This window comes from Melanerpes formicivorus, unplaced genomic scaffold (assembly GCF_026170545.1).
Source record: "Melanerpes formicivorus ecotype bairdi unplaced genomic scaffold, bMelFor1.0.p_v2 SCAF_8, whole genome shotgun sequence".
In the NCBI taxonomy this organism is placed as follows: domain Eukaryota; kingdom Metazoa; phylum Chordata; class Aves; order Piciformes; family Picidae; genus Melanerpes; species Melanerpes formicivorus.
Genome location: NW_027142360.1, coordinates 1,965,912 through 1,990,714, shown reverse-complemented (window position 1 = coordinate 1,990,714; position 24,803 = coordinate 1,965,912). Strand labels below are relative to the sequence as shown.

The 24,803-nt window shown below is 51.9% G+C and overlaps 1 protein-coding gene across 2 annotated transcripts in view; it reads right to left on the bottom strand.

Annotated features, from left to right (window-relative positions):
- Positions 1-7,002: 7,002 nt before the first annotated feature.
- The window catches only part of WNT5B (Wnt family member 5B), a 120,028-nt gene continuing 102,227 nt past the window's right edge, over positions 7,003-24,803 (bottom strand). Inside the window, exons 4-5 of one of the 2 annotated variants that reach the window (XM_068141820.1) lie at positions 24,492-24,784; positions 7,003-8,717 (exon numbers count right to left, since the gene is read on the bottom strand). In XM_068141820.1, coding sequence (XP_067997921.1) covers positions 8,259-8,717; positions 24,492-24,784 — 752 coding nt within the window. In that variant the 3' untranslated portion in view covers positions 7,003-8,258. The remainder of the gene's footprint in view (positions 8,718-24,491; positions 24,785-24,803) is intronic. The other variant, XM_068141821.1, reaches the window with a different exon arrangement.

Below are 24,803 nucleotides of genomic sequence, written 5' to 3'. Positions count from 1 at the left end.
GCAGAGGGGCAGGATCCCCTCTCTCCATCTCTGACTACACTGCTTTTGATGCAACCCAGGCTGCCATTGGCCTCCTGGGCTGGAATCTCACACTGCCTGCTGATATCATCTCTATTGGCAAACATACTTAAGCAGCTCCCTTCTGAATTCCCCAGGATGGCTGCCACCATGTGACAGTACCATGGGGCAGCACTAATGGGGAAAAGGCCTCAGGGAGGTATTGCAATTCCCTGTCTCCCAGTGTAATGATGCTTGCTCAGCCTCTTTGTATTTCTATCCTTACCAGTTTTCTTCTCCCATATCACCTAGGGCTGACTCCTGCTGCACACTCCAGCGTGCTGCCCAAGGCTGGTGCTTGCTGCAGCAGCCACATTCCAGACACCCAGGGCTGCTGCCAGTACCACAAGGCCATCAGACCCAGCTTGCTTTGGGCAGGCAGCATGGAGAGGTGACTATGACACTTGGAGCAGGTGTCCAACTTGAGTGCCACAGGGCAGTATTTAGGACTCTGGTTTATGGCTGCTGCATTTTATCCCTGCTCACAGGGAGAACTCCTAACCCTACTCTCTGTTCCCCCTTTCTCCCTGCAGAAGACTGACAGTGGGTTGAAGTGTGAGCATGTTGTGATCATTGTGTTATACTGGGGGGCTTATTGTCATTTAATTATTTACAATGTCCAATCATGATTCTGTCCTTTCTGACATATGTCCTGTTGGACACAGAAACCTCTTTTGTGTGTCTTTGAGGGTGGTTGTATTTAAACTTCAGAACTGGTATGCTCACAACGTGGCCCAGTCCCAAGCTAGCAGTTATCTAGAGATGAAACCGGGACAGGCTACATGCTAACAGTCTCTGCATCCATCAGCCTTTGCACATGGGGTATTGGTGCCTGCATTGCCCTAGCAGGAAGTCAAGACATGGCCTTGGTGCACCTCTGGACCAAGGAGATGGGACACACCTCTGGGTTCCATGGATTAGGCATAGCCAGGTCTAACTTTGGGAAGGGGATCCAATATTGTGCACTGTTGATGGTATGAGAATTCCTTCAGAGCCTGCCTGTCAGAGAACTTCAGTTCACAGAGAGCCTTTTAGCAACTGTTTAATCTCCAATGCAGTCCAACAAAAGCCAGTGAAAGTCAGTGACCACATGGGCACTAAGTTCTGGAAAACCCTGTGACAGGCACTTGACAAATGTTCCTTAGCTGCTGGAAGGTATTTCACCAGGTCTTCCTGGGATGTTTTGTGTCTGTGTCAGCTGATGGAAATACTGTCTGTATTTCTGGAGCCACAGGTGATTAGGAATTGCTCCCACAGTGTAATTCAAACCCTCTAGGCTTCTCCCCAGGCACGGCCGAGTAAGCAGAGCGAGCCCCTCGCATGCTTGATTTCCTGTGACCCAACAAGGCCTGCCTCACTTTTGCTTGGTCAGGACTACAGATCTTGGGTCCAGACAGAAAGGGCAAACTCCACTCACCCTGGGTGCCTGGGTCCAGGCACACAGTTTGCTGAGCTGCCAAAGGCAGCAGTCTCTCAGTTACACTGAGCTCAGGGCAGGCAGGGACTTTGCTGTGAACAAAGGATGGAAGCCTCCAAACAACACTAATGGCCTGGAGTCCAGCACTGCTAAAAGGTTCATGTAAAGTTTCTCACAACCCTGCCTCTATCTCTTGACCATAACTAATATGAAATGAAAGTTTCTGTTTGTTCAGGGATCAGCTATTGCTCAGCTTACCTTGCAGCAGAGCATACTGAGGCCTCATTCATTCAGGTTATAACTTATGTATTAGCAGCCAGGTGGAAAATGCTGACAGATTTGCATCCTGTTCTGCTCCGTTTAGGAGCTGACGTTCACTGACTTGCACTAACCATGGATTTGCATAGTGGCCTTTAGCTCCCAAATGTTTGAGTTTTACATGGCTTACGGGTGGTCCTTTCGATCAGCCTGGAAGTGCAGTGCCTTCAGGCTTGGAATGTGGCACTCAGTTACCAGCACACGCTGTATAATAGCACAGTGTGTGAGTATCTTATCCATGTGCACTGCAAACACAATCACAGCATGGGCTGGGTTGGAAGGGACCTCCAAAGCTCGCCCAGTCCAACCCCCTCTGCACTCAGCAGGGACATTCTCCACTAGATCAGGTTGCCCAGAGCCCTGTCCAGCCTCACCTTCAATATCTCCAGGGATGGGGCCTCAACCACCTCCCTGGGCAACCTGTTCCAGTGTTCCACCACCCTCATGGTGCAGAACTTGTTCCTAACATCCAACCTAAGTCTGCTGTTCTCTAGTTTGAAGCCATTGCCGCTGGTCCTGTCCCTGCAGGCCTTTGTGAACAGTGTCTCTGCACCCTTCTTGTAGCCCCTTCAGGTACTGGCAGGCTGCTATTAGGTATTCTTGGAGCCTTCTCTTCTCCTGAGTGAACACCCCCAGCTCCCTCAGCCTGTCCTTATAGCAGAGCTGCTCCACCCCCCTGATCATTTTCGTGGCCCTTCTCTAGACCTGCTCCATCAGGTCCTTGTCCTTCCTGTATTGAGGGCTCCATACCTATACAGAGCACTCAAGGTGAGGTCTCAGCAGAGCAGAGCAAAGTGGGAGAATCCCCTCTCTGGATCTCCTGGCAATGCATCTTTTGATGCAGCCCAGGATGCAGCCCAGGCTGCCATTGGCCTTCTGTGCTGCAAGCTCACACTGCCTGCTTCTGTCCAGCTTCTCATCCATCAGCACCCCCAAGTCCTTTTCCATAGGGCTCCTTTCTATCACCTCCTCCCCCAGCCTGGTTTGAGAGTAAGGATTGCTCTGGTCTGGGTGCAGAACCTTGCACTTGCCCTTGTTGAATTTCATGAGGTTCACCTGGGTCACCTCTCCAGCCTGTCCAGGTCCCTCTAGATGCCATCCTGTCCCTCTGGCATATCCACAGCACCACTCAGCTTGGCGTCATCTGCACACTTGCTGATGGTGCCTGGATCCAGCAGGATGTTGTGGGGGACAATGTCAAAGGCCTTGCTTCAGTCTGGATAGATCATATCCAGAGATCGTCCCTTATCCACTGCCATAGTCACTCTATCACAGAAGGCCACAGGGTTGTTCAGGCAGGGCCTGCCCCTAGTAAAGCCATGTTGGCTGTCTTGAATCACCTCCCTGTCCTCCATGGCCTCAGTATGGCATCTAGGAGGATCTGTGCCATGGTCTTCCCAGCCACAGAGGTGAGGCTCTCAGGTTGGTAGCTCCTGGGTCCTCCTTTCTCCACTTATTAACACTGGCTGTGATGTTTCCTTTCTTCCAGTCCCCAGGGACCTCACCTGACTGTCAGGACTGTTCAAATATCATGGAGAGTGGCCTGGCAACTGCGTCAGCTAATTCCCTCAGGACTCTGGGATGCATCTCATTAGGTTCCATGGACTTTTATATCTTCAGCTTCCTCAGCTGATCACACACACCTTGTCTGAGCTTACAGTGGGAGGGACTTTGTCTGCCGGGTCTCCAACCTGCAGGCTGCCAACATGAGAGCCACGAGGAGAGGGGCTGCCAGAGAAGACTGTGGCAAAAAAGTTGTTGAGAATCTCAATCTCCTCCTGGTCCATTGTTCCTAGTTCCCCACTGTTGCTCATCAGAGGGAAGCTTTCTTTAACTCTTCCTTTTCTGGTTGCTGTACCTGTAGAACCCTTCTTGGTTTTCTTTACATCCCTTGCAAAGTTCAGTTCCAGCTGTGCCTTGGCCTTCCTGACCTCCTCCCTGCATGACCAGGCAACATCTCTATACTCTTCCCAGGACCCCTGTCCCTTCTTCCCTTTCCTGTGTAGCTCCATCTTGCCCTTTAGTTTGACCAGCAGGTCTCAACTCAGCTATGGTGGTCTCTTACCCTCCTTGCCCCACTTCTTACCCCTGGGGATAGAGATCTCTTGTGCTCCATGGAAAGCATCCTTAAGGATCTGCCAGCTCTGCTCTGGTGCTTTGTCCCTGGGGGCCGTTTCCCATGGGCTCCTGTTTACTAACTCCTTGAAGAGCTGGAAATTTGCTTTCCTAAAATTTAGAGTCCTGACAACACTTCTCATTGGCTTCACAGCCTTTAGGACAGTGAACTGCAGGCAGGTTTTTGATTCAGAAGTCAGGCTGAGTCCCTTACTCTTGCTACAAGACCCTCGATACCCAGAAGTGAACAAGCCCCGAGTTGGTCTGTCTGGTGTAGGATGCTCTTCCCTCCAGCACTGTGCTGGGGGTAGGGCTTTGCTTCAGCGTCCTCTGAGGCTCCTGCTGAGCCCTTGCAGCAACCACCTCTGAGCGTCTGAGTCGCTGAGGTGCCTCGGAGCCTTTGTCCTGAACTGAGCTTGTTCCCACACAATGGGGATACAGCTGTCCGCCTGCCAGAGTTAATGAGCATGGAGGATAGGCCTTCAAAGACCCTTTTTTTCCCCCCTTTTGTTTTCAGTCGTATTTCTCAGAGATCTTTACAGAAGCAGGAGGTATTCTGCTCCACATTTTATACAGGAGGAGGCAGGAGGATAAAATGCAAAGAAATTAAATAACTTGTTGAAGATTACAAAGCAGATAATCAGCAGAACTCAGAACGGAGCTCAGCTCCCCACCCCAACACTTGGCATATCTAAAGAGGCACAACTTCAAATTCACTTTTTAGCCTTCATGGTGAAAAAGAAGAAGAAGAGGGGGGGAAAAAAAAAAAAAAAGCAGTTCTGCTACAGTCTTCTGTTTGACTTTCTTTGGCTTTGCATCAAACCCAGCTGGCAGTGCTCTTCCTTCATACTTACCAGCACCCTGAGGAGGTTCCTTTTTGTATGGGCGCCACAGAAATGAAGTTTGAAGCTAGAGTGTGGCAGGCTCACATTTCTGGATACAAAACTCCCAGCAAGTAAAGAAGACTGAACCCTGGGTCTTGTAAAAAGGGGAGGAAGGTGCTGGGAAGGAAGGGAGGAAATCCAGCGGCCACTTCTCTCTTATCTCTGTATGGTCCCAGTCCAATAGGAAATACTGGCTCTGAACAGGCTGCCAGAGTGCTGAGGTAAAAGGCCCAAACTCATCTTTTTTCCATCCAGACAACAATTTAGGTGGAAAAAGGCCATATCCAGGAACACCCAGATGAGTAGTAGCCCTAACACTGCCAACTTTTCCACTCCCAAAGTCGTTTGCACCCACAAAATCGCTGGTGGTGCCAAACTGCAAGGAGAGCTGCGACTCCCTTCAATGTGTGGCCTGGACTGGAAAAGGCAAATGAGGTAATTTTGAATGATGAAGACACATTAACAATGCCTGAGGGTCATATCCACCTTCACCTACCGAGGCAGCAAGGATGGACAAGAGCACGAGGTGAGGCTGGTGGGACCAAAGGTCTTTTTCAGCTGTATCCAAGGTAGAGTAAGTTTTATTGGTGGGCCAGAAACATGCAGTGTGTCCCAGGAGGTGAACAGCTCACACATTTGATCTGATTTTGGGCTCAGTCCAGCTCCCACTGAAGTTTAATAGGAGTTGGATCAGGACACTGCACTCACATTTTTTCCATGCATGGAAAACTATTTCCTTTACTTTGAATTACAATACCACTGGCTTTGGATTTGACATAATAAAATCGACCTATTCCAAGAAACTGCATCCTGGGATGCCAGCAAATATATTGCCTGTTGGGTTAAAAAAAAAAAACCCCACACACATATATATATATATATAAAATATATGCATAAAAAAAGCAATAAAATCAACCCTGGATACATTGGTTTGAAAAAAAACCCAACAGCTCCTAATTATGAAACATCATTTTTCTTCCCCCATGGTTTTCTGGAGTCCTCAAATATTTGAAGTATGAAAGGTGCCCATAAATCCTTCTCTGGTGGCTGAAAGGGTGGAATCTGTGCAACTGCAATGCTTTATAAGAAACAGAGGTTTCTTGTGAAAATAATAATAATAAGCCTCCTGGCTGGCTCTTGGCTTGTTGGCATAGCTCACAGGGCTGTGAAAATCCACAGGAGGAAAAGCAGCACCCTCGCCATGTCGGTGGCAGAGGGGACAGAGCTGTTAGCAAAGCCTCGCGCTGGGGGACTGGCTTCTCCTGCTGGTGCTGACTGCAAATGAACTCTGCAGATGCCCAGAGGCACAGGAAATGTCTTGTGTTAGAAACAGCATTTGCTCCCTGCTTTAGGAAGAGAAGGCTCCCAGGAGACCTTCTGGTGGCTCATCCTGATGCCTGAAGAACCACAGATTTTAAACCCCACCACAAGCAAACCCTTGTGCCACCGTGCTCAGACCACAGCCACCCTGCTCCACTCGGTCTGATCTTCAGAGAGAAGCTGGGAGCAGAGCTCTGATCACCTGGTAACAGCTGAAGTGTTGTTCTGCTGGAAATGCACTTGCTGCAAGGGAGTCACCTGCCTGTTTCACAGGATGGTGTCCATGACATGGTTTAATCTAATTTTGCCACGTGGAGAGAGGAGCACACACAGATACTGCTTCCAGGATCTGAAGGGGGCTACAAGAAAGCTGGGGAGGGACTTTTGAGGGTGTTGGGTAGTGACAGGACTAGGGAGAGTGAACTCAAGCTAGAGGAGGGGAGATTTAGATTAGGTGTTAGGAAGCAGTTCTTCCCCATGAGGGTGGTGAGACACTGGCACAGGTTGCCCAGGGAGGTGGTGGAAGCCTCATCCCTGGAGGTTTTTAAGGCCAGGCTGGATGTGGCTGTGAGCAACCTGCTGTAGTGTGAGGTGTCCCTGCCCATGGCAGGGGGGTTGGAACTGGATGGTCCTTGAGGTCCCTTCCAACCCTGACAGTTCTGTGATTCTGTGAATCAGATTCTAGCAAAATGCTAATGTGGTCAGACCGCTTAGCAGAGCTTGGTAATGCCTTCTGCCCTGGTAGAGCTTTATTACCCTCTTTCATTATGAAGAAGAAACACAGAGAGGTCTTCCATCCGTGAACACATGCTGGGAGCACACATTCATTGCCTGTGCTGGGGAAGAGCATGGACCCTAGACTCTGAAATACAGAACAGCAAAATGAACAGACACCCCCCCAAAGAAGAGAACAAACCCACACGCACACACAAGCAACAGAGGGGGAGAAGGCTCCTTGAGGGATGTTTAATGTTAAAACTATACATCTGGGATGGTGGTGAGGATTTAATGGAGCTGAACAAGGTGACCATCCGCATCCACTTCAGAGAGGAAAAGCAGCACGAGTGCTCAGGCAGTCAGGTGCGTGCACGCACGCAGGGCTGCTCTCCGCTGGCACAGTACAAAGGATGTTGCCTTTGCAAACGTCCCTGGGCGCTGGCAGCTTCTCCTCTGTATTGACAAAGGAAGTTTCAACGTGGTATTAAAAGGGAAAAACTCCTCATGCACATAGCCCTGGAGTCTGAGCTGGACACACTTCCACTTGACTGCTTGGGCAGTGCAGAAGGGCAAGGGGCTGGCTTCACAGGGACTGCCAGGCTGTGCACTGGTCAGCCACAGGACACCTTTTCTTTCCTCACAACAGCAGGTTGGGAACATTCCTCCAGCACGCTGTGGGCTGTGCAGTGTCCAGGAGTGGTTTACAGGACTGCTGATTTTAAACCACCTTCTTGTATAGGAGCCTTGGTTAACCCTCCCTTTAGGAGGCATCAAGAATAAGTGCCAAACTCCCCAGTGGGCTCAGTGGGGGGCAGGGGATGAAATTCAGACTCACCCACCACTGGCTGTAATTTCAGATGTGCAATAACTGCAAAACACTGAGATGTACCAATGAGAGAGCAGAAAGATCTCACTCCTCCTTCTTGCTGGCTTTTGTTTCTGCAGGGGGGAGCTCACTTTGTCAGCACCTGAGCCTCTCCACTCTGACTAAAGCATCCTGTGGGGAGATGCACCCAAAGACAAATGCCCCTGCAGAACTGAAGGCATTAGGAAGAAGTTCTTCCCCATGAGGGTGGTGAGAGACTGGCACAGGTTGCCCAGGGGAGATGGTGGAAGCCTCATCCCTGGAGGTTTTGAAGGCCAGGCTGGATGTGGCTGTGAGCAACCTGCTGTGGGGTGAGGTGTCCCTGCCCATGGCAGGGGGGCTGGAACTGGATGATCCTTGAGGTCCCTTCCAAGCCTAACAACGCCACGATTCTACATCAGCTGGCCTGGCGGGGGCGGGGAGGGAGGGGAAAGCTGGAAACCCAAACGTCTCTTAAATAAGCTTCTTTAATTATTATCACCATCTGTTTATTTATACAAATATAAAATATATTTATATAGATTTATATAATATAGATTTGTAGCTTTGGAGGCTCCTCTCTCTCTCATTTACAGACGTACTGGTCGACGATCTCTGTGCACTTTTTACACTTGACGTAGCAGCACCAATGGAACTTGCAGTGGCACCGCTCCACCTGCACGCTCTTGAACTGGTCGTAGCCCCGGCCGCAGCACATCAGCTCGCACCCATCCATGCCCTCCGAGGTCTTGTTGCACAGCCGCCCCTGGGTGCCCAGGGAGCCGGTGGTCTCGTTGCGCAGGCAGTAGTCTGGGCTGGGGTCGACGTAGACCAGGTCCTCCTGCGTGGGCATGTTGAAGCGGTTGTTGACCAGCTCCAGCTTGCCCTTGCGGCTGATGCGCATGGCGGCGGCGCTGTCGTACTTCTCCTTCAGCAGGTCGCCCACCTTGCGGAAGTCGGCCAGCTGCAGCCAGCAGGTCTTGAGGCTGCAGGAGCCCGACACGCCGTGGCACTTGCAGGCCACGTCCGCCAGCTTGTACACGGCCTGAGGGAAGAGAAAGGCGGTCAGGCGAGGCTGCGCCGCGCTGGCTCCCGCCGCACGGGCGGGTGGGTTGGTTACCATCAACTGATCGCCATCTGCAGAGCTGCTTCGGCTGTCCCCCCTTCTCCTGCTATTTCACCTTTCAGAAGAGACAAAAGTCTCTTCTTCCTCCCGCTCCAGTCCTGCTCCCTAAGTATTTCTATTTCTGGTCACATTGCCTCCAAAAGTGAGTTCCCCCTCCCTCTGCTTTTCCTGACAGACTTCTGACTTGACAGAAGGGTCAAGAGCAGGAAAGAAGAGAAGGGAACCTCTCCACCTGGACTGTAAAAACTCCCTAGTCTCATAACAGCTGGGGGTGCTCAGCCTGCAGGAGAGAAGGCTCTGGGGAGACCTAATAGCAGCCTGCCAGTACCTGAAGGGGCTACAGGAAGGATTAGAGAGACCGCTGCACTTCTCCATACTTTGCCCAGTTTAACCAAGTGACAGGTCCAGGGGCAATGGCTTCAAACTAGAGAACAGCAGACTTAGATTGGATGTTAGGAACAAGTTCTGCACTATGAGGGTGCTGGAACACTGGAATAGTTTGCTCAGGGAGGTGGTTGAGGCCCCATCCCTGGAGATATTCAGGGTGAGGCTGGAAAGGGCTCTGGGCAACCTGATCAAGTTGGGGATGTCCCTGCTGAGTGCAGGGGGGGTTGGACTGGATGAGCTTTGGAGGTCCCTTCCAACCCAGAGCATTCTGTGATCTATGATCACTGTGTTTTTCCATTCAGAGCTTCAAAAAGGGAACACCTGGGAGCCTGTCCATGTCCCACTGCCTGCATCAGGAACCAAAGGTATCACTGTAGTGACACATCTGCATCCTTTTAAAGGAAATTCACAGCCCCCCACCCTTCCTCTGTGTCTCTGCCAAGAGGACCTCATTCAGGGGCAGTGTCTACTGCTTTCCAGGGCGGAGAAATCAGGGGTGGCAGTCAGAATGAGAAAGATCATAGAGCTGGAAGGGACAAAATAACAGAACACATCTATTTGGAAGAGACCTCCAAGCTCATCCAGTCCAACCTTTGACCCAGCACTGCAGGGTCAACACTAAACCCTGTCCCTAAGCACCAGCTCCACACACTGCTTAAACACCTCCAGGGATGGGGACTCCAGCACTGCCCTGGGCAGACCATTCCAGTGTCTGAGAACCCTCTCTGGGAAGAAATATTTCCTAGCATCCAGCCTGAACCTCCCCTGGTGCAGCTTGGAGCCATTTCCTCTGCTCCTGTTGCTTCTCATCAAAGTCCTTAAAGATCATCTAGCTCCAACTCCCCTGCCATGGGCAGGGACACCTCCCATTAGATCAGGCTGGTCAAAGCCACATGCATCCTGGTCTCAAACACTTCCAGGGATAAGATGTCCACAATTTCCATGGGCAGCCTGTTCCAGTGTCTCACCAGCCTCAGAGTAAACTAACATCCAACATAAATCTACCCTGACCTGGTTTAAAACCACTGCCCTTGTCCTGTCACCACATGCCCATATACAGTGTCCCTCTCCAGCTTTCCTGTAGACCCCCTTCAGGTACTGGAAGGTCGAGGGAGGAGCAGCTGTACCCTGGAGGAGCTCCGCTGGCCTCTGACGGCGGCGTGCCCAGGCACCCCCCTGGAGAGCGGGGCTGACCCGCAGGCCCTGCCCGCGCACCAGCGCCACCTGCTGTCTACACACGGCCCTGCACGGACAGGGCTCGCCACGCACCAGAGCCTCCCTCCCTCCCGCAGGGACAGGACTGCACCCAGCAGAGCCTCTCTCCCTCCTTCAGGGACAGGACTGCACCCAGCAGAGCCTCCCTCCCTCCCGCAGGGACAGGACTGCACCCAGCAGAGCCTCCCTCCCTCCCTCATGGACAGGACTGCACCCAGCAGAGCCTCTCTCCCTCCTTCAAGGACAGGACTGCACCCAGCAGAGCCTCTCTCCCTCCCTCACGGACAGGACTGCACCCAGCAGAGCCTCTCTCCCTCCCTCACGGACAGGACTGCACCCAGCAGAGCCTCTCTCCCTCCTTCAGGGACAGGACTGCACCCAGCAGAGCCTCCCTCCCTCCCTCACGGACAGGACTGCACCCAGCAGAGCCTCCCTCCCTCCCTCATGGACAGGACTGCACCCAGCAGAGCCTCTCTCCCTCCTTCAGGGACAGGACTGCACCCAGCAGAGCCTCTCTCCCTCCTTCAGGGACAGGACTGCACCCAGCAGAGCCTCTCTCCCTCCCTCACGGACAGGACTGCACCCAGCAGAGCCTCTCTCCCTCCCTCACGGACAGGACTGCACCCAGCAGAGCCTCTCTCCCTCCTTCAGGGACAGGACTGCACCCAGCAGAGCCTCTCTCCTTCCCTCAGGGACAGGACTGCACCCAGCAGAGCCTCTCTCCCTCCCTCACGGACAGGACTGCACCCAGCAGAGCCTCCCTCCCTCCCTCACGGACAGGACTGCACCCAGCAGAGCCTCTCTCCCTCCTTCAGGGACAGGACTGCACCCAGCAGAGCCTCTCTCCTTCCCTCAGGGACAGGACTGCACCCAGCAGAGCCTCTCTCCTTCCCTCAGGGACAGGACTGCACCCAGCAGAGCCTCTCTCCTTCCCTCAGGGACAGGACTGCACCCAGCAGAGCCTCTCTCCTTCCCTCAGGGACAGGACTGCACCCAGCAGAGCCTCTCTCCTTCCCTCATGGACAGGACTGCACCCAGCAGAGCCTCCCTTCTGCACACCAAACTCAAGCCTTCGCTGCTGTCTTTTCTGAGGTACTTTCAGTGACATTTTCATGATTTTTGGGTGGCTCAGTGTGCATCACCCTCCTGAAAATCCAGCACCAAAATGAGCAGATGTTCAGGCCAGGCAGCGTTAAACCCCGAGAAGAGCAAGCAGGTGATGCAAAGAGTAATGGTGGTTACCTCTCTGGGGAGAGAGAGGAACACTGCAAACCACTCCAGAACAACAAACTTCAAGCTAAACTAAACATGCAGGTTGTGTTTATTCATTTCAGAGACAACTGCATGCTGCAGGAGATCTTGGCAGTGCTCACTGGCACTGCTGGCAACTGACAGTGTTGGCAAAGGGAAGAGCTGGCATCCCCAGGCAGACACAGAACCACAGAATGAGGGAATTGTTTCAGTTGGGAAGGAGCTCTAAGGCACTGAGTCCAACCAACCATCGACCTGACACCGCCATGGCTATCAGACCACAGTCTTGAACACCTCCAGGCATGGGGACTCCACCACCTCCCTGGGCAGCCTGCTCTAATGCCTGACCACCCTTGCAGTAAAGAAGTGTTCCCCAATACCCAATCCAAACCTCCCCTGGCACAACTTCAGGCCACCTCCTCTTGTTCTATCACTCCTCCTCACTCACTCCAACCTCCTTTCAGGTAGCTGCAGAGACAAATGAGGTCTCCCCTCAGACTAAGCAATCCCCATTCCCTCAGCTGTTCCTCACCAGCCCTCTTATCCAGGCCCTTCCCCAGCTTCCTTGGCCTTCTCTGGACAAGCTCCAGCAGCTCCATGTCCTTCTTGTAGTGAGGGCCCCAAAACTGAGCACAGTATCCAAGGTACGATGTCACCAATCCTGAGTACAGGGGGGCAACCACTTCCTCACTCCTGCTGGCCACACTGTTCCTAATCCAGGCCAGAGTGCTGTTGGTGCCTTGGCCACCTGAGCACACGGCTGGATCACGTTCAGCCAGCTGTCAGCCAGCACCCTCAGATCCTTTTCTGCCACTTTCTACCCACTTCAGCTTTCCAGCCACTCTGCTCCGAGCCTGTGGTGCTGCACAGGGTTGTTAGGACCCAAGTGCAGGACCCAGCACTCAGCCCTGTTAAACTTCATACAACTGACCTCAGCCCATTGACCCAAGCCTGTCCAGATCCCTCTGTAGAGCCTTCCTACCTTCAAGCAGGTTAACATTCCCACCCACTTGGTGTCATCTGCAAACATACCGAGTGCACACTCAGTGCTCTCATCCATTAAGACTGGCCCCAAAACTGAGCCCTGGGGAACACCAGTGGTGACCAGCCACCCGCTGGATCAGAGCTACTTCATGTTACAGCAGCTTACCCCCTCAGCCTTTACTCCTCATGCTCTTACCATCAGGCTCACATATTTATCTGGAGGGGGCCAAGCTCTTTTGGGTGGTGCACAGCAATCAGACAAGGACCAATGGATACAAACTTGAACACAGAAGGTTTCAGCTCAACATGAGGAGAAACTGCTTTGGTGTGAGGGTGCCAGAGCCCTGGAGCAGGGTGCCAGAGCCCTGGAGCAGGCTGCCCAGAGAGGTTGTGGAGTCTCCTTCTCTGGAGCCTTTCCAACCCCACCTGGATGCATTCCTGTGCAGACTGCCCTGGCTGATCCTGCTTTTGGCAGGGGGCTTGGACTGGGTGATCTCTGGAGGTCCCTTCCAACCTCTAACATCCCATGATTCTGTGACCTGCCCTCCCACAACCACCTCATGTTCTGTACATTCTGCCCCTGCCAGATCCCATGTGCCTCATTTAGCATTACCTGCAAAATTACCACCAGCTGCATCTGGTGGGGCAGGTCAAGGAACATGAGCAAACACTCTGATGCTCTGAAGAGGGTGGCTTTTATGTCTGCTGGCCAAATCTCCTGCTGCAGAAAGCAGCCAGACACTGAGCTCTCTTTACTGCCTCACTCCTCACACAGAAGAAAGCTCTCCAGCTTGCTTGCCAAGGAGTAGGTGATTAAGGCAATTGAGCATACTGCAAGCAAAGCCTTTTGCCTACGACTGTGTTCTGGACCAGCAGCAAGAGGTCAGAGTTCTACAACAACTGGTTGCTCCTGGCCTAACTAATGCCTAGTGCTTTTGACAGCTAGTGAAGATTCAATTTGACTTAATGGCTGAATCACATGCAGGCTGATCCAGCTCCCAAGCAAGTCGATGGAGTGAGTCCTTAAAACAGAGCAGCTTTAGTTCTGGCTCCTTGGAGCTCAATTTACTGAGGCAATCCCTCATGGTGCAATGTAACAGCTACAGGCTGGGAGTTAAGCACTTGTCTTGGATTGCACTGCAACTGCAGAGGACCAACCACACTGTTACTGGAGGATTCCTGCTGCACTCTAACCAGACAAAGGCTGCAGCTGAATTTTCACAAGCCCCAGACACTCACTATATCCTCCCTGCACTGCCAGCCTGCTTGTAACAAGCCTGTGTTAGCACTTTTGGGTTATGGTTCTGTCAAACCCCCAGGCACTCGTGCCTCCCTTGCCCTTGCATGTGTTTTTAGAAAGTATTATGATTCTTCCTAATCCTGGGCTTTGTTCCTCTAGAAAAACACTGCAACTCGATCCTTCTCAGTTAATGTCATGGGACCCAGTTCACTCTGGCTTGGCTTTAAGTAACTGATGCTCAAAACATCTGGCCTGTGTGGGCAGGAGCTGTGCTGGGGAAGGCTACCAGCGAATGGAGGCGAGCATGGCGCCACGCAGCCCCCCACACCGCACCGCGCCGCCAGCGTCCCAGGCAGCTACCCACGGCTTCGGCTGCTAAGTGGCTCTCCCACTCTTCCCTTTGCTGCCCCGAGGGGGAGAAAGCAGAGGGAGCTGGGAATGCCTCCCTGGGCAGGCTCAGGTCAAGGTAAAGAATGACAGACCCCACATGAAGTTCTGAGGGCAAGGTCTGATCGATGGCCCTGCCACTTACACAGGTTGAAAAGGCCTCTAATGGAAAGGCTTAAAGCCCCATCCCATAAGCCCAAGTTCTATTCCAGTTCTTTTCTTGCAAGAACAGGAAGGGAAAGAGAATTAATGGGGAATTCCCATGTGGTCAATTAGCCAGACCCCCTTGCAGGCTCTTCTGGCAGTGGCTCAAGTGACTGATGACTGAGACCTGCCATATGCCAACTGGGTAAACAGCACAGGAGGACTGACTGCCACAGTCTGCCAGACAGGGTGACAGATAAGGAATGGGTGGAAATAATAGAAGGTAATGGAGACCAACTGGAAGAAAAAGACAGATGGAAGGAAAGGACATACTGAGATAACAGCCAAAGACAAACAAACAAGGGCAATAAAGCCAGGAGCCACCACTACAAGGATTCATTCCAATGGGGAGTGAAGGGGTGATGGGGTCAGGACTGCCTGAAAGATGAAAGACCTCTGCTCCCCTCCCATCGCCTCTCAGCTCCTTCTGAGAACCACAAAGAGCAAAGACAATCTTCCCTCTCGCCACCAGAGCTCCTCAGGGTTCAAGGAGAACCTTCTCACCCGCAGGAAAAGGAGTGAGGGGAGATGCCAAAGGTCTGCCTAGAAACCAGGTGACAGCAACTGCACTGGGTCCCTTCCCTAACACCCTGTGATCCTGTGTGATCCACTGCAGCACTGGCTGGAGCAGTGGGGCAAGGCTTTTGGAGGGCTGGCAGCTGGTGGTCACTTAGCAATGCTCACTGCTGCACCTCCAGTTCTCCTTTCTCTCAGCAGCAGCTTTGGGGAGTATGGAGTTACACATGAACCTTCCTCCTTCCAAACCCAGAACCTCTCAAGTCAAAGCTTCCCCTTCAGGAGTGCAAGACTAGCCAGTCATGAAGTATGATCCCTTGCTGTTGCAGGCACCACTTCAAGGAACATTCCCCTGCAATGCAGAGTGCCCTTTTAAAGGCAATTAGGTTTTCAGCTACCATTATTCTGATCACTGCCCCAATGACAAAGTGCCTTCTCCTTGATTTCCAGCCTAAACCCATTCACTTGATGCCAATTTGCTGTTGTGCCAACTTGGCCTTTTGCTTCAAAAGTACTTTTCCTCCCCTATTATTTCTCCCACTAACACAGACATCACTCACATCCTCTCTCAACTTTCACTTTCCTAGGCAGGCTACTCTACCTCCCTTCCTTAAGAGAAGGTTCCTCTCCCTTGGGTCAACCATAAGAAGCCTTTCCTAGGCTGAGGTCATTTTTCTTGGGAATATGAGAACACACAGCATTTAGGGGGCCTACCAACAGCTTACTACAATGGCATCAGCATCCCCTCCTGTCTGCAGAGAAGACCTTCCCTGGCACATTGTGGGTATTTACCACCTTCTGAGCCCCACTGCATCTGCAGCTGACTGCTGTGCCCAACTCTTTTTCCCTTCTTTCCTAATGACTAAAATGTTTCTCATGCAAAGCCTCAAATGACAGCCATGATGTAGCTCCACTGGCAGTTATTAGCTGCTGTACAAAACAGAGATTCTCCTACTGCCACATCAGAATCATCAACACATTTTATCAGCTCGTTCCTCACCCTTGTGTTGAGGCTGAGAAACAAACTGTTTGCCTGGAGGCAAGTCCTTGAAGATCTCTGCTGTTGAGACCGAGATATGCCCTTTCACACAGTCTGCTGACATCTCTCCTTGAAGCAGTTTCTAATTCACCTCAGAGCTGCTGCACTTTTCCTTACTTTGCCCAATTTAACCAAGTGACAGGTCCAGGGGCAATGGCTTCAACCTAGAGCAGAGCAGACTTAGATTGGGTGTTAGGAACAAGTTCTGCACCAGGAGGGTGCTGGAACACTGGAACAGGTTGCCCGGAGAGGTGGTTGGGGCTCCATCTCTGGAGATATTGAAGGTGAGGCTGGACAGGGCTCTGGGCAACCTGATCCAGTTGAGGATGTCTCTGCTGAGTGCAGAGGGGGTTGGACTGGATGAGCTTTGGAGGTCCCTTCCAAACCAGACCATTCTGTGATTGTTTCCATGTGGGAAATACATTTAATGTCTCACAGAAGTGCAGATGAATCAGACCTATCAGATCTGATTTTCTCTTTAGGAAATACAGAACTGTCAGGGTTGGAAGGGACCTCAAGGATCAGCCAGTTCCAAACCCCCTGCCATGGCCAGGGACACCTCACACTACAGCAGGTTGCTCACAGCCACATCCAGCCTGGCTGCAAACACCTCCAGGCATGAGGCTTCCACCACCTCCCTGGGCAACCTGTGCCAGGCTCTCTCCATCCTCATGGGGAAGAACATCTTCCTAACATCCAATCTCAATCTCCCCTCCTCTAGCTTGGATCCATTCCCCCCAGTCCTATCACTCCCTGACACCCTAAAGAGTCCCTCCCCAGCTTTCTTGTAGCCCCCTGCAGATCCTGGAAGGGCACAAGGTCTCCTCTGAGTCTTCTCCAGAGAATCAGTGATTTCTAAATGGTTCTGTGATCAGTCTCTAAGAAGTTCTTCTCCAATTATTTCCATTCTGCCTCTTCCTCTGAGATATCCTCTCCTGTAAATGTCGTGGTCACACTGCCTATGCTTGCAGGTGCCAGCTCTGTCAGAGTACCAGGACAAGAAAGTGGGCACTCCCTGGGACCAGAGCTTTATGCTACCTGAGTTTTGTTTCCCTCTTGGTTGTGGTCATTTCCATTGCCAGCCTTCCTCCTTCGCTCCCATGCTAATGGATTTCTAAGAGCCAAGAGGAAAGGCTGCTGTGTACTGGCCAAATACCACCCTGGCTGGAAGCCAAAGCAATGTCATCTCAGAGCCACCTGAGGTCTCATCTCCATCCAGATCCTTTCACATTTATCTCCTTTCCCAAACCCAGCATCTCCATTCCTCACCACCCTCAAATCCTCACCCTCAATCCACCCCAAAGCCCCACTCTCATTTACTCAGAGCCCTCCATTCTCGTGGCCCTTTGCTGCCACTTGACCCTCGCCTCAATCATTTGACCCCATCCCAAACTCCCCTCCATCAGCAGCCTCCACCTGTTTCAGGTCCACTACCTGCTGCTCAGCTCCTCTTCCTCTACCTGTATGAACACTACAGTTTGCCTCCTCATCCCTTCCTCACTCCCACAGCACCACAGGCCACTGCCTGCTCCCAGGGCAACCCCTGTCTGGCTTCTTCCAAAAAGCACAGAGCCAGGGGGACTGAAAAAAATCTACACTCCAAGCACTTACTCTCCTAGACAGAAATGCTGAGGACAGGAAAAGACCTCTCCATTGTACAGCAGCCATCTGCTATCCCTCCCCACAAGCCATGCCCCCCACTGCAACTTGAAGCCCCAGGTGAAGTGCTCTCTTACACTGGGGACCAAGAAACTAACTCTGTCTGTAGACTCAGCCTCATCCTCACTGCCTAGCGGTCTCCTTTCTTCCAGTCTCCTCTGAGGTGAAAACAAGTAACAGTCCTGATGTTTCTTTTACTACCCTCTGCAAGGGCTGACCCAGCAGGGTTTTGTGCTGAGTACCCTCTGCAAGGGCTGACTTAGCAGGATTTTGAACTTAGTACCCTCTGCAAGGGCTGACTCAGCAGGATTTTGTGCTTACTACCCTCTGCAAGGGCTGACTCAGCAGGGTTTTGAGCTTAGTACCCTCTGCAAGGGCTGACTTAGCAGGATTTTGAACTTAGTACCCTCTGCAAGGGCTGACTCAGCAGGATTTTGCACTTAGTGCCCTCTGCAAGGGCTGACTCAGCAGGATTTTGCACTGAGCACCCTCTGCAAGGGCTGACTCAGCAGGATTTGGCGCTTAGTACCCTCTGCAAGGGCTGACTCAGCAGGATTTTGCGCTGAGTACCCTCTGCACGGGCTGACTCGGCAGGATTTTGAGCTTAGAACCCTCTGCAAGGGCTGACTCAGCAGGGTTTTGCGCTGAGTACCCTCTGCAAGGGCTGACTCGGCAGGATTTTGAGCTTAGAACCCTCTGCAAGGGCTGACTCAGCAGGGTTTTGCGCTGAGTACCCTCTGCAAGGGCTGACTCAGCAGGGTTTTGCACTGAGTGCCCTCTGCAAGGGCTGACTCAGCAGGGTTTTGCGCTGAGTACCCTCTGCAAGGGCTGACTCAGCAGGATTTTGAGCTGAGTACCCTCTGCAAGGGCTGACTCAGCAGGATTTTGAGCTTAGTACCCTCTGCAAGGGCTGACTCAGCAGGGTTTTGAGCTTAGAACCCTCTGCAAGGGCTGACTCAGCAGGGTTTTGCGCTGAGTACCCTCTGCACGGGCTGACTCGGCAGGATTTTGCGCTGAGTACCCTCTGCAAGGGCTGACTCGGCAGGATTTTGAGCTTAGAACCCTCTGCAAGGGCTGACTCAGCAGGGTTTTGCGCTGAGTACCCTCTGCAAGGGCTGACTCAGCAGGGTTTTGCACTGAGTGCCCTCTGCAAGGGCTGACTCAGCAGGGTTTTGCGCTGAGTACCCTCTGCAAGGGCTGACTCAGCAGGATTTTGAGCTTACTACCCTCTGCAAGGGCTGACTCAGCAGGATTTTGAGCTTAGTACCCTCTGCAAGGGCTGACTCAGCAGGGTTTTGAGCTTAGAACCCTCTGCAAGGGCTGACTCAGCAGGGTTTTGCGCTGAGTACCCTCTGCAAGGGCTGACTCAGCAGGATTTTGCACTTAGTGCCCTCTGCAAGGGCTGACTCAGCAGGATTTTGCGCTTAGTGCCCTCTGCAAGGGCTGACTCAGCAGGATTTTGCGCTTAGTACCCTCTGCAAGGGCTGACTCAGCAGGATTTCGCACTGAGTACCCTCTGGAAGGGCTGACTCAGCAGGGTTTTGTACTGTTCTCACTCAATCTTTACACCTCTTGACCTCTTAGAGCTTTTCATTATTTATTTGCTATCAGGTTTTCTTCTCCCCATTCTCATTAGGCTCTTGCTCTACCCCTAATAGCTTCTCTGCGGTGCTTCTTCCTCCAGTGAGGTCTGGATATTCTTCCTCCAAGCTTTTTCCTCTTGCTCAGCACGCAGAGTTGTAATTGCTTTAGCATCTTTGACTTGACCAAGTTCCAGACCTCCTCCTCCACATGGAGCTCCTCAGCTGAGTTTAGTAAGCAGCTCCCTCAGCTTCCCAGGGCCTGTTGTTTGGAATGCACGAGTGTAATTACACACCGCTTCGTAACTCCCTGTCATTTCATCTAAAATCACCTGTGCTCATTTTAAGCTAAGGATATTCTCTGTGGCCATCTGCCCTCCAGAGTCTACAGGAAAACCCAACAAGCTTGAAAGAACATTTTCTCTTTCTGGATCCTCTGGAAAGCTTTGGGCAGGTCCTGGAGTGTTGTATGTTAGAAGCAGACAGAGGCTCTTTCACCTCTTCCAAAAGGGACACAAAAAAAAACTGCTCACACAGAGAACTGGACAGGACTGGAAAGTTTAAGTGGAAAAGCTATTTGTAACTGCACACAACAGTACAAAGCATGCAAGATACTCAGGACCCATAGTCTGGGTTTAACACAGAACCCCATTAAGCCAAAGCTTCACACAAACCTCCCTTTAAAGCAGGCCAACAAAGCGAAGCCTTCAAGCCCTGCCCCTGCCATGCCTCTTTACCGCTCATACCAAACCGCTGTGACACAGCAAAAATTTGGCTTGGCAGATCCAGGCCTAATTGGCAGCCTTGCCAAGGCTGACCCCAGGCCTCACCTGCAAGAGATAACAGCCTGTGTGTCCTTCCCAAGAGGAGACAGGGAGGGAAAGGGAAGAAAAGAGAAACTGCAGCCAGTTTTATAGGGATGCAGGACTTATGGGAATGAAATACACTTCCCGGTCCACCTCCTGCATGTCTGCAACCTTGTGGTTCCTTAAGGGCACCTAGCTTCTAGACCATCACATGGAGACACAGAGCTTGTCCATGGAATCCAAAGCAGCAGGGGCACTGTAGTCTTACAAACACAATGAGAACAGTGTTCTCACTGCACTAAAGGCAGGACAGAGCTGGCTTCAGCTCTGCCCCTAAAGCAGCACAAAGCTCTGTTCCATCTACCACCATATCATCATCCTCTGCTGTGAGGACAGACTGAGAGAGTTGGGGTTGTCTGGAGAAGAGAAGGCTCCAAGGAGACCTTCTTGTGGCCTTCCAGTATCTAAAGGGGGCTACAAGAAAGCTGGGGAGGGACTTTTGAGGGTGTCAAGGAGTGACAGGACTGGGGGGGAATGGATCCAAGCTAGAGGAGGGGAGATTTAGATTAGATTAAGTTGTTCCCTGTGAGGGTGGTGAGAGACTGGCACAGGTTGCCCAGGGAGGTGGTGGAGGCCTCATCCCTGGAGGTTTTGAAGGCCAGGCTGGATGTGGCTGTGAGCAACCTGCTGTAGTGTGAGGTGTCCCTGCCCATGGCAGGGGGGTTGGAACTGGCTGATTCCTGAGGTCCCTTCCAGCTCTGAAATCACAGCTCAGTGACAGTCTGGTCATGTAACAAGAACAAGACAGAGCAGTGTCTTACCCACGCTTCTGACCTGCTCTTCTGCTACAGCTGTTACTACAGTTCAGCTGGCACCTCAAACATACTCTCAAGCCATGTTCTGTATCTGGATTCCTCAAGGCAATAGAGTCTGACTGTCACAAAGTCTTTTAACACATTAATTCCTTATTTATAGCAATCAAAGTCCATGACTCCAGCCACATAAGATGTTCAAAGCAGGTCATGCAGAGAAGATTGTTGTTCTCATGCTAGGACTGGGGGGAATGCCCTCCCCATTCCCAAGCAAATACAGACCCTCTGCTCCTCCAAGTCTAAAACAAAAAAAAACCCAACCCAAAATCCAGTTGAGTTCTACAGCTTTCAAACCCTACAGCAAAGTCACCCCAGTCTGGTTTTGCACAAGAGCCATGGGCTGCCCAGGGAGGTGGTGGAGTCACCATCCCTGGAGGTGTTCAAGAGGGGATTGGATGTGGCACTTGGTGCCATGGTTTAGTCATGGGGTCTGTGGTGACAGGTTGGACTTGATGATCCTTGAGGTCTCTTCCAACCTCAGTGAGACTGTGATACTGTGAAGCATTTGCAACACTCCAGCCTGACACACTGATTTCACAATCCCAAGACAACAACTGAGCAAATTGTCTTTGGTGGCAAAACGAAGCCACAACTACAGGATAAAAAGGCAGGCATGAAAGGGAAAGGGAAAGATAATGAAATCAGAAGGACAGAACATTGATAAGGAAACGAAGGACATTAGTTAAGCATGTGCAGAAGAGCAAGGCTAAGTATGGGATTCCTTTCATCTGCATTGCTGCTGTGAAATATTAATAAGGCAAAGGTGATATTAATAAGCCATTAAAAATAAAACTAAGCTTAGGCAAGCTCACCACTAGGGAACAATGGCAAAAAACCTTAAACACCCTGTGCAAAAGGCACAAATGCTCAAATATTTCTGGTTTCCACTGGGAAAGAGGCAGGGCTGCACAGCTGTGCTGCAGATGAACGATGCTACACCTTCCAGGCTACTGATCACCAGCAGAGGAACTGTGTAAAAAGCAAATGTGAGGACACTGAAAGCATACAAAGGGAGCAACCTCACCTACACCTACAGCATCAGGGAGGCCAAGAGCAGAATCGTTTGGGTAGCCAGTTCCTTAAAGCAGACAGGAGAAGTGGGAAGGGCACACCACAGTGACGTGAAAATGATCTGATGGCTGGTGAGAACCTCTGGAACGAAGTCTTCAGTACTCTATCTACTCTATTAATAAAGAGAGGTGAACAGACTGCAGCAGGTAAGTATTTAAATGCAGAGGAAATTCTGACTACTAAGAGGCTTTTGGATCGGCTGTAACAGACAGAAAAAGAACTGACTGGGGGCTGACACCAGATAAATTCAAATGCTAATGAGGTGTGGTGTTGAAACACGGTGATTAATGATGGTAGCATACTACAAAGGGCAGGGATGAACTCTCCAACCCCTGGGGACGGAGGGAGGGGACAGGCTCTTCTCAGTTGCATCCTGGGATAGGACAAGGGGCAAGGGATGGAAACTCCAGCACAGGAATTTCCACCTCAACATGAGGAGGAACTTCTTCACCATGAGGGTCCCAAAGCCCTGGAGCAGGCTGCCCAGAGAGGTTGTGGAGTCTCCTTCTCTGGAGGCTTTCCAGCCCTGTCTGGATGTGTTCCTGGGTGACCTTCACTAGATTATATGGTTATGTGGTACTGCTCTGGCAGGGGGATTGGACTTGATGACCTCCAGGGGTCCCTTCCAACCCCTAACCCCCTGTGAGGTCTATAGATCAAAACTGAAAATGTCACCCAGACACAAAATTATTTGTTTTGCCCAACACCAAGGTAATAACTAAGCAAGGCACAAGTTCCAGAGACAGAGATAGCTCAATTTGATGTTTGCTTCTGGCCCCATATTCTCAAAAAGCTGAATGATGGCAGAAGAGAATCATAGAATCATAGAATCAGTAAGGTTGGAAAAGACCTCAGAGATCATCAAGTCCAACCTGTCACCCAACAGTATCACAGTATAACTTAGGTTGGAAAGGACCTCGAGGATCATCGAGTCCAACCTATCAACACAGACCCCATGACTAGACCATGGCACCAAGTGCCACATCCAATCCCCTCTTGAACACCTCCAGGGTCGATGACTCCACCACCTCCCTGGGCAACCCGTTCCAATGACCAATGACTCGCTCGGTGAAGAACTTCCTCCTCACCTTGAGTCTAAACCTCCCCTGGCACAGCTTGAGACTGTGTCCTCTTGTTCTGGTGCTGCTTGCCTGGGAGAAGAGACCAACCCCTTCCTGGCTACAACCTCCTTTCAGGTAGTTGTAGAAGGCAATGAGGTCTCCCCTGAGCCTCCTCTTCTCCAGGCTAAGCAACCCCAGCTCCCTCAGCCTCTCCTCACAGGGCTGTGCTCAAGGCCTCTCCCCAGCCAAAACATTCTTTTTTTCACCACAAGCCTGCTGCTGTGGCAGTTCTGGGAAGCCAGCTTCTGAGACACAAAGACAGAAAGTGGGCCATGACAGCACCCAGTTTCTGTGGAAAGGGCACACACGTCTGCACACTGCCACATGGTACCTCCACAGACCCCCAAAACTCAATGGGCTTTATCTGGCAGGGAAAGCAGCCCTGAGGACTGGCATACAGCAGCTGCCAGCATTGTCTGTAGCACTCACAAAATGCAGGAAATGGCACACTGTGGCTGGGCCATCACAGACATCAGAGGTTGGAAAGGGCCTCCAGAGTTCATAGAATCATAGAATGAATAAGGTTGGAAAACACCTCAGAGATCATCAGGTCCAACCTAACACCTCCTGACAACTAAACCATGGCTCCAAGTGCCACATCCAATCCTTTATCGAACACCTCCAGGGATGGTGACTCCACCACCTCCCTGGGCAGCACATTCCAATGGCAAACTCCTCTCTCAGTGAAGAACTTTCTCCTCACCTCCAGCCTAAACCTCCCCTGGCACAGTTTGAGACTGTGTCCTCTTGTTCTGGTGCTGCTTGCCTGGGAGAAGAGACCAATCCCCACCTGGCTGCAATCTCCCTTCAGGTAGCTGTAAACAGCAAGAAGGTCTCCCTTGAAGCCTCCTCTTCTCCAGGTTAAGCAACCCCAGCTCCCTCAGCCTCTCCTCACAAGGGCTGTGCTCCAGACACCTCCCCAGCCTTGTTGCCCTTCTCTGGACACTTTCCAGCAACTCAACATCTTTCCTAAACTGAGGAGCCCAGAACTGGACACAGGACTCAAGGTGTGGCCTAACCAGTGCTGAGCACAGGGCACAATGACTTCCCTGCTCCTGCTGGCCACACTGCTCCTGATGCAGGCCAGGATGCCATTGGCCTTCTTGGCCCCCTAGGCACACTGCAGGCTCATGTTCAGCTGCTGTCACCCAGTACCCCCAGGTCCCTTTCTGCCTGGCTGCTCTCAGCCACTCTGATCCCAGCCCAACCCCCTGCCAGAGCAGGATCACCCAGGGCAGTCCGCACAGGACTGTTGGCATGGGACTACGTCTCACCACACCTCCAAGTAATTTGTTGTCCAACTCTCTCAAGCCCTCTGAATCTACCTGCAAGAAGAGACCGGAGGTCAGCGCTGGCCTTACCCTGCGCCCGGCCTCGTTGTTCTGCAGGTTCATCAGCATGCGAGCCTGCTCCTCGGAGCCTCGCACGTAGTTCTTCTCCCGCTCCTTGGCGTCCACAAACTCCTTGGCGAAGCGGTATCCGTACTCCACGTTGTCGCCGCAGCCGCCCCACAGCCAGTCCCGGGGCAAGTCCTTGGGCCGGGCGGTGCGGCTGCAGCCGCAGCTGGAGAGCTCTCCCTCGCGGCAGGCCCTGCTGATGGCGTTGACCACCCCGGCGGCGCTGACCGCGTAGGTGAAGGCTGTCTCCCGGCTCCCTGCAGGACAGACACGAGA